Here is a 10462-nt window from a genome sequence, read left to right as displayed (position 1 = left end):
CAGTGGTATGGAACAAACAAGTTTTCTGTTTCAGTAAGCTTCTAAGGTATTTCTTGATGTGTCTGCCTCTTATATTTTCTCAATCTCCACTAACGAATACTTATATACATTGTTGCTTTGTTATTTAAATAAAACTGTAGATGGACGTGGATTTTAGTGTTTCTTGCTTTTATCATTTTCTTTTTGCTTTTTGAGCAGTGAAACTGAGACAATGTGGAATTGGTGGAGTTGTCATTGGAACACAACAAGTTTGTTCGGCCTCTTCTTGACTATAGGCTTTTTGTACTAGTGACAACTAAACTAACCCAAGTAATGTTTACCAATTACTGATTAACATTCAAGAATAGTCTCAAGCATTGGTTTCCATTGACCACTACCGTGATGCTTTTTTTCAATTTCATGATTTCTAGCACTCATTAACCGAAACAGAATTTGTTCTGCAGAAGCTAATTCCTTCTTCTTCTTCATCACCAGTTGCGGCTGTTTATGATTTTTATTATTGTTATTATTATTATTCCGTTGTATCGCTCCCAATAATTCAGCTAATTCGCACTTTGAAATCTTCAACGTAACTTTACCATTTGCATCACAAGAAGCTCTAAGTTTGCCTAATACATCAGTCTCCTTATTCTTATGATCAAGATAAGCATCTTCGTCAAACACCTTACTTGATAAGGACGATGAACATTGCTTTGGCTGCTTCAAAGATTCCCAGTCCTCTCCATCCCATTCCATTGACGATGCTGCCATGCAAGAGTTTCCCATTTTTTACACAAGAATAAGGAAAATTCTTAGGTGGACACATACCTAAGAAATTGTTTTACACACAACCAATCACAGAATTTTAATTAATTAAAAAAATAAATATTGATTTTTCTCTCTCCTTCATAATCTCAACCACCTCATGAATCCAATTAAAACCAAAATTAAAATTAAAATAAATTTAAAAAAGACTCTTTCTTATTGGTTGAGCCTAAGAATGTGGATTTAGGGTCGTGTCCATGCAAGAATTGCTCCAAAAATAATTACTTATTAGTTTCAAATATTATTTTCCACGAAAACTCAATGACTGTCTGTTTATATATGTTGGTATATTTAATAAAGTTTTAGAAGAATTAATGATGAAAGCTTGATTACTAGATAAATGTATTTATAGAGGTGATGCAATGCGAGAGAAATGGTTTAAATATATGATTAGTTTATGGGTCATGCTAACATGTGTCCTAAGGACACATGTTAAGAGCTAAATGTAAAAATATTTTATTAGAAATTGTGCATTGTTTTTATAAAAAATTTATAATTAATGTGTTTATTATGTTTTCTAATACAAATTTATTATATTTAAGTTTCTTAACATGTGCTTTGGGACACATGTTCGCTTTATCCTTAGTTTATTATTTGGTCGTGAGGACATGTAGATTGGGCTTCATCTCATCTCATGGTCGTTGGTTGGTGTGCATGGTAGTCGTAAAGGGCGTGTATGTGAGAATTGGCTTAGGTAACCTTATTTAGTTTTTTTGACAAATCATAAAATTTTGTCTTATCTGTTAAATTCCCATTGTACCTCTCGGTCATGTGAATGTGAATGAGGTATATTTTCTTCAAAATAGCACCCTCACATATATTTAAATCTTCTTGGATAGTTAAAAAGTTTAGTTTATATGCATAGTTAATATAAGACTATTTTACACATGTGTTTAATATGAAAAAAAAATTGTAGTCAAATTATATTAAGTAGTGAACTTATATAGAGTTTAAAATAAAATGATTTGCCTATCACTGCTTGCACATTACAATCATCCGATGTCGGAATCAATGTTATTATAAAATTGAAAGGTTTAATTATATTAAAAAAATTTAATGTGTAAGAACAAATAACAATAACAATTAAAATAAATTATTTTAAGAAAATTATTATTTAAGTAATAAAATAGTAATTTAATTTGACAAGAAAATAAAATGAAGACAATAAACACATTAATTTGTTCATCCAATTCGATTTAATGACCTACTCCAAAGAGAGAGTGACTCTCCAAATAATTAATTCTAATTATTTATTTAGTTGTGTTCAAATATGTTTTTAACCTAATTTATTCTGATTATTCATTTTGTTGCTTAATCTTTTCCAATTGTATTCGTTCTATGTATTTATTGAGTTGTGAAACATTGTCCAATTGGTAACAACCCTAAAAAATTGCTTATTCTTTTTTGTGTTTAATCTTATTCCCTCTCTTATGTTTAGAGTCACTTAGTAACAACCCTTGCAATTATAGTGAATCAGAAAGCTGCTCTCTCCTCTAAAATAGATCGTTTTATTGAACTAGGTAAACAAGTTACTGTGTTTATTATCCTTACTTTATCTTCTAATGAAAATTTAAGTTGTTGTCTTATTGCATAGAGAGTCATTTTTGCTTAAGGCCATTTATTTTGGTTGTCATTGTTCTTTGTCCTCACACATCAAATTTCTTGCTTTGTGTTCTTGACTGGGCATGTGGTTGAACCACCGTCGAGCACAACCCAATCTATGTCTACATCGAGGACGGTCCAAAATGTTGGCCTAATCCGTTAGGGCTAGTAGAGAACACGTTCCCCACGTGCTCCTCACCCAGGGACACATCACTAACCGAACTCGGACACCTCGCGTGACTAGAGGAACCGTTTTGCCCGTCGTAAAGGGCAAACCCATCCTCTATCCGTGGAGTGGGGAGCAGTCAGGACGATGAGCGCGAGCTGCTCATCCCTACTTTCACGTAGGAATCCTGGCAGTCATCCGTTTTGGGCTTGAACACTCAGCCCATAAGGGAGACCATTAGCCAAGCGCTAGAGCTCACAATTAAAACCCTCTTCTGCAGGAGGTTCGGGTATTATATTCTTTACCATTTCTTACTTACCTCTTCACCCAAACTGACTTAAGCATCAGAGTGCCTGCATGTACAATCCCTCTTTTCGTTAATCATTAAGAACTACATACGTCTTTTTGACCACTCACCTATTCTGATAAGCAGGTAAGATCAACATTCCATTGATCCCTGAATAATTTTTCTAAAGTGGTTTTTTATTTCTCTATCAATTTCACAACAAGTGGCACCCACTAGCTGTGGGGCAAAGGGATTTTTTTTACAAGTGAGCATCACAGGTTCTAAATCGCAAATTGAAAGGTTATCTCGAGACAACAATTTTGGGATGTGGAATGTGAAAAATGCAAGAAATCTAAACTCAAGAGGAGTGTATTGAAGGATTTATAGATGAGTCATCTATGCCTCCACGCTTGACAAAAGTAGAGAAGATATAGATGTTGGATAATACCAGGAATGTCTTTATCTTTTGCCTCAGGGATAAAGTTCTAAGGAAAGTCTCCATAGAAAATGTTACGGATTAGGTGTGGGAAAAACTTGAATATTTGTATATGAGCAAATTTTTAGATCATAACTTGTGTCTAAAACAACAACTCTAATCATTGCAAATGGTAGAGGACAAATCCATAGTGGAGTAATTAACTAAAATTTTGCAAGATTATTGACGATCTTAAGAATATTAAGCCGGATATTAAAGATACCGACAAGGCTCCACTGTTGTTGAGCTTTTTTCCCATATCTGATGAGCACTTTAAGGATTCCCTTCTTTATGGTAAGGAAGGTTATATTACTTTGGATGAAGCCCATACGGCTATGAAATCAAAAGAATTTTCAAAGGTGAAATATTTGAATACTGACGATAGTGGTGAATACTTGAAGGTCTCAATAGGAGGAAGTGGGCATATATGGATGTCCTAATCAAAGAGATTTAAAAATTTAAGGTTAAAAATTTCTACTTGTCCAAAAATTGGCTACTATATTAAAGATTGTTCGGAGGAAAGGGACAACGATGATTCCGTTCATATTATAGTTGATCGCATTGAATCACACTGCATAATTGACTCGATTTGCACATGTTTTTGATTGTTTTTAGCATTATTTTCTTCTGTTTTGTTTGTTCTCGGCTCATTTGCAGGTATTGTGCCCTTTTAGAGCTCCCTTTGAAGAAACCGAGCGAAAACGCCAAGAAAACGGGATTTTTCAGTCATTTTGTGCACATGGCGTCCAGCTCAGCGGCCGTTAAAGGAGGCGCCGTGACGTGTCCCTCTTCATCCAGTGGACAACTGCCATGTCCCCCACGATCTCCCCTTTTCCGCACTCGGCGCCCGCGGCCTTTACATTTTGCTTCCCGCTCAAAAGGAGTTGAGGGACCCTCCTGTCAAAGCACAACTTCAAGAACTTCTATAAATAGTCGCTTCTACTTCATTTGCAAGGCATCCAAGCTTAGTTACATACTTAAGCCATATATTGTCAGATTTTGTAAGTGATAATCCCTTTACACCGAAGAGTTATCACACCATTGATAGAGTCTGTAATTGAGTTTGGAGCACTTTGATAGAGGTTAATCCTGCCGCCATTTTCATTTCCAGCTGCATTTACTTTTCATTGTGACAGATTTAAAGACTCCGTTTGGAGCAGGTTCTTTATTACTGTCTTACTTTCATTTAATTTTTTTTGTCTTGCACTCTCTTTAATTGATTTATTACCTTGTTTGCCTTTATTTCCATTTCATTTACATGTTTAATTTACTTAATCGCTTTTGCCTTACATTGCTTTAATTACTTTATTTCCTGCCTTGCTTTTATTACCATATCCAACCTCTTTTATATGTTTATCTTTATTTCCATGTCTGACTAAACTTTTAAAGTTTAGAATGTAAGGATCATTGTCATGCCAATATTCCAAATGTTGTATTGATATAAACACTGTTGGGGATGGTTTAACTTTTAATTCAAGTTTTCTAGACTTAACTATTTTATGGATAATATCAAAAGTTGTCCATTCTAAAGATTAAACTAGATTAGTTTTTAACCGAGCAAAAAGGGCAAAAGCATTTTGTTTAGTTAATTAGGGATCTTTAACATATTTAGAAAACGATTTTAAAATTGTGTTACGCGTTTATAGATTTGAAACATGATTCTTGGTCTAAAGCCAAGAATCTTATTAAGTTAATCTTTCCAAGTTAAAATCACTTTTTTTACGAAGTTAAAGTAACTAATTTCTTAAAAATAGGTTTGCATCTTTAAGGCGGTAAGCACCTTTTATAAGTTACAATAAAAGGATTGGATTAAAGAGTAAACTCTGTTCTTAGTACGCGAAAGCGACAAGTTCCTGTTAAATTGTTCCTTTTTATAAGTAGAAAATATTGCCCCACAAGTAGTTCTATTTAGATACAACTGGAATATTGTTTGATAAATGTGAATTATATTCGAGCCTGTCTTTTATCTGCATTTATTTTATCTCTTTATTTTCCTGCACTGCACACATCTCAACCAAATCGATCTGCCTTAGATAAGCACCATAATAATAGAGTTGATAGATTAACGATTGGTCTTTGTGGGATCGATACTTTTTTTATATTACTCTGACGCGATTCGTATACTTGCGAATAACACGCATCAGTAGTTGCCTCTAATGAGGAAAATTATGATATTGTTTGTACATTAGTGGGTTCAAGTTAGGAACTAAATAAGGTTAGGTCATGGACTCAAATTGCTCTTATCACATGTGTCCAATAAAAGAGTACTTTGAGACTTTGAAGCTAGAGCAAGGTGAAATACTCTTCTTGGTGACAATAAGTCTTGCAAGATTCATCGTATTGGTACACTCAAACTTAAATTTCCAATGATTATGAGTTTCACAACATGAGGTATGTTCTGGAGATCATTCAAAAATATGTGTTGTATATATTTTAGAAGGTTTCAGCGTTGTTGTTCATTCATCATTAGCTAGTGGATACTTTCATGAGAAAAACAAGTTGTGGCATTTTAGGTCAAAGAATGATAGTGCTTGAATGTTTTTTCATAGCACTTTAACTAGTTTTCCAGAATACAGGGGATAAAAATTCATCTGACTGTTGAGTTGTCATTGAGTTTTTACGTAAGGCTGGTGTCAAAGCAACTTTACGTAGTTGGCAGGTATTTACTTATAAGAATAAATCTCCAAACACTTATGGAGGTTTTGAGTAGCAAAATTGTAACCTACTCTGTTTTAAAAGTCGTATAAGTTTGGCATATTGTACAAAACAAGCTAATTCAGTTTGATGGTAAAGTTGAGGATTGTGTCTTCGGTGGTTATCCAAGAGGTAGGAAAGGTTATGAGTTGTTAGGAGTGGAAATTGGAGGATCAAAGTTCATTAATCACGAATATATTACTTTTAGTGAATTTTTCATGGGATGAAGAGTAAAGACCCGAGGATGAAACTTTTATAAATTATGACTGAGAAGACTCAATTTGAAGGGTAGGTTCCTACTCTAGATATTAGTAGTATTAGGGGAACGATTATAGAGACATTTGATATTATTTGACTCGTGATAAGGTAAAGATCAAGATAGTATCATCTCAAAGGGACAAATATGTTGTCCTTGGGAGTTCTGCTTTAAATGTGGTTGAAGGATTGCAAAAAAAAAAATAGGGACCTTAAGGGAGGCATTTATAAACAGATGGAGTCAAAGATGGTTGAAAAATACATACTTGTGAGATTTTTAGAGTACTAAAGCATGAAAAAGTGGTTCGAAGCAAGGGAATGCAAGTGGCAATATCAAGGTTCAAGAGTGATTTGAACTTGATTAATGTTGTTGAATAATGATTAAACGTGGTAGCAAGCAGTTAGGTGATTGATGGATAAATTTGCATCACCAGTGTTTCAAGTCAAGGTGAAGATTTTTGAAGTATGCCTTAAATCTTATGTGATGAAAATAATATATATATATATATATATATATATATATATATATATATATGTGAGATATTGGATCGAACTCTAGTATTGTCGAAGGGTAGCTTCTTGGTTCGACAGTTCGACAGAGTTAAGCATGAAGTCGAAGGATTGTTCACATGCTGGTGTCGAAGTGTGCATGCTGTAGTCGAAGATGGGTCTAGCATGCAGATGTCGAAGATGCTAGGGTTGTTAGCATGTTAAATTAGGTTTTAGTGTTTAAACCCTAATTTGTTAAGTTAGCTTGTTTATTAAGTTGGCTTGTGTAATGGGCCTTGCTGAAAAAGCCCATTAATTAGTATGTTAGGTTTTATTATAAATAGCATACTAGTCTCTCATCATTGCCAAGCTGCAAATCCTAATTTAGGGTGAGAGAGGTTATTTGTTATTCTTGTAAACTTGTAATCTTGTTTTAAGAGAAAGTAAAAGAATAGCAGTTATAACCAATTCTTGTGTTCTTATTCTCTTCCCTAATTCCCTATTATACTTTGTTATTGGTATCGTTTTTCACAACAAATTGGTGTGGTGAGCGTGGAGAAGATGCCTTCAACAAAGTATGAGATTGAAAAGTTCACCGGAGTGAATGATTTCGGTCTGTGGCGCTTGAAGATGAAAGCCCTACTGGTTCAGCAGGGTTGTTTGGAAGCGTTGAAGGGAGAGGCAGCCATGAATGCAGAATTGACGGCAGCGGAGAAGACGAATATGATCGAGAAAGCACACAACGCAATTTTGTTGAGCCTTGGTGATAAGGTTCTCCGGCAGGTATCAAAGGAGACGACGGCATCAGGGTTATGGGTGAAACTTGAAAGTTTGTATATGACCAAATCGCTGGTAAATCGACTCTACCTGAAGCAAGCCTTGTATTCATTCAAGATGATTGAAGACAAAGTATTGGCTGAGCAGTTGGATATGTTCAACAAGCTGATTCTTGATCTTGAAAATATTGATGTGAAGATCGATGATGAAGATCAAGCGCTGTTACTATTGTGTTCTTTGCCTCGATCACATGCTCACTTCAAAGAAACTCTCTTGTATGGAAGGGAGTCCCTGACGTTTGAAGAAGTTCAATCAGCCTTGTACTCTAAGGACTTGAATGAACGAAAGGAGCATAAACCTTCGACTGTTGGCGAAGGTTTGGCCGTTAAAGGAAAACTCTTACGAAAGGATGGTAAGTTCGACAAGAAGAAAGGCAAAAGCCAGTCGAAGACTTACAGTGGCGAAGCATCTGGCATTCGATGCTACCATTGTAAAAAGGAGGGTCACACAAGAAAGGTGTGCCCTGAACGCTTGAAATATCATGGAGGTAAGGATAATGGCAACGCTGCCATTGTTCAAGATGATTTCGAATCATCGGATGTTCTTGTGGTTTCAAGCAGTGACTCTAAGAAGGAGTGGATTATGGATTCAGGTTGCACTTGGCACATGACTCCAAACAAAGACTTGTTCGAGGAATTATGTGATCAAGATGGTGGATCAGTATTGCTGGGAAACAACAAGGCTTGCAAGATTGCAGGTGTTGGATCTGTGAGATTCAAGCTCCATGATGAGTCAATAAGGTTGTTGACTGAAGTCAGGTATGTTCCTGATTTGAAGAGAAATCTGCTTTCTCTTGGTGAATTCGACAAGAAAGGATATGTTTTCCAAGGAGAGAAAAGTATCCTAAGAGTCATGAAGGGTTCGAAGGAAGTCTTGAGAGGCGTGAAGAAACAAGGCTTATATACCCTTGAGGCTGAAGTTGTAAGTGGTTCGACAAATGTTGCATCCACGAAACCTTTGTCGAAAACAGAAATCTGGCACATGAGATTGGGCCATGTCAGTGAAAGGGGTCTGGTCGAATTAGGGAAACAAAATCTGCTTGGTGGAGACAAAGTCGAAAAGCTGAAGTTTTGTGAACCCTGTGTACTTGGAAAATCTTGCAGAGTGAAGTTCAACAAAGGCAAACAAAGAACACATGGATCCCTTGATTACATCCATGCTGATCTTTGGGGGCCTGCAAGGTGTCCATCACATTCAGGAGCAAGGTATTTTCTATCCATAGTAGATGATTATTCCAGAAAATTATGGGTATTCATCCAGAAGACTAAGGATGAAACTTTTGAGAATTTCAAAAGTTGGAAGACTCTGGTTGAAAATCAGACTGGCAGAAAGGTCAAGAGGTTGAGAACCGACAATGGCCTTGAATTTTGCAATGAGGCATTCGACAGTTTTTGTGCTGCCTCTGGTATTGCAAGGCATAGAACTACTGCAGGTACTCCACAGCAAAATGGTTTGGCTGAAAGGTTTAATCGAACTATTTTGGAGAGAGTCAGATGCATGTTGACTAGTGCGGGGTTAACAAAGGTGTTCTGGGATGAGGCTGTTTCGACAGCAACATATCTGATAAACAGATGTCCTTCGACAGCGTTAGATATGAAGACACCTGAAGAAGTTTGGTCGGGACATCCACCAGATCTCGACAAACTAAGAGTATTTGGCTGCGTAGCCTATGCTCACATTAGGCAAGACAAGGTCGAACCTAGAGCTCTGAAATGCATGTTCATGGGATACCCTGAAGGAGTCAAAGCTTATAGGCTATGGTGCCTAGAGCCAGGTCACAGGAGGTGTATCACCAGTCGAGATGTAGTTTTCAATGAAGCTGAAATGGCTTTTAAGAAAACTAATGATGTTGGTCGAAGTACAGAAACATCTGACGAAGAGCTGGAACAGGTAGAGATTCCTGTTGAGGTGGAGCATGTTGATGCTGAATTGCATATCCCTGATGAAGTCGAAGAAGAAGCAGAAGATGATGAAGTTGAGGAAACTGACGATGACTACCTATTGTCGAGAGATAGGTCGAGAAGAGTCATCAAGCCACCTCAGAGACTTGGATATGCAGATCTTATAGCTTATGCCTTAATCTCTGCAAGTGAGGTTCTAGACGAAGAACCTAGAGACTATAAGGAAGTTATGAGGAGTCGAAATAAGACTGAATGGCTGAAGGCCATGGATGATGAGATGAAATCTCTTCATGATAATCATACTTGGGAACTGATCAAGAAACCTGTTGGGGCAAGGTTAGTCAGCTGTAAATGGATTTTCAAAGTTTCATTAGAAGTCAGTTCGACCACTGCGTTTACTTCAGATTTCGACCTGGTAATTCATTTGTTATTTTGTTGCTTTATGTGGATGATATTCTCATAGCAAGCAACAATGTTGAAGATGTGATGAGGGTGAAGGCTGAACTCAATAAGGAGTTCGATATGAAGGATCTGGGAGCAGCTTCCAGGATTCTTGGAATTGACATTCGAAGAGATAGAAAGAAGTCGAAGTTATGTCTATCTCAAGAGGCATATCTACGGAAGATTCTTGAAAAGTTTGGTATGTCGAATTCGAAGCCAGTTGTGACTCCAACAAACCCTCAATTCAAGCTGAGTATTGATCAGTGTCCCAGTACTGATGTCGAAAGAGCCTATATGAATAGCATTCCGTATGCTAATATAGTTGGTTCTTTGATGTATGCTATGGTTTGTACTAGACCCGACATAGCATACGCAGTAAGTCTTGTAAGCAGGTACATGGTGAATCCTGGAAAGGCTCACTGGCAAGCATTGAAGTGGATTTTAAGGTACATAAATGGGTCTCTGAATAGAGTTCTAATTTATGGTGGAGCCTTGGGTGAAGATAGTAAAGC

General features: G+C 36.5%; 1 protein-coding gene across 1 annotated transcript; it reads right to left on the bottom strand.

Moving 5' to 3' along the window:
- Positions 1-330: 330 nt before the first annotated feature.
- Positions 331-765, bottom strand: LOC131650088 (uncharacterized). The gene has a single exon (XM_058920022.1). It carries the CDS (start codon positions 763-765, stop codon positions 331-333), a length of 435 nt encoding a protein of 144 aa, XP_058776005.1.
- Between the last annotated feature and the right edge of the window lie 9697 nt (positions 766-10462).

Source organism: Vicia villosa, linkage group LG1 (genome assembly GCF_029867415.1).
Source record: "Vicia villosa cultivar HV-30 ecotype Madison, WI linkage group LG1, Vvil1.0, whole genome shotgun sequence".
Taxonomy (NCBI): domain Eukaryota; kingdom Viridiplantae; phylum Streptophyta; class Magnoliopsida; order Fabales; family Fabaceae; genus Vicia; species Vicia villosa.
This window is presented reverse-complemented; position numbering and strand designations above follow the sequence as displayed.

What these genes read in the sequence shown, in the direction of transcription:
- LOC131650088 (XM_058920022.1), bottom strand. Translation starts at nt 765, where the DNA reads ATGGGAAACTCTTGCATGGCAGCATCGTCAATGGAATGGGATGGAGAG.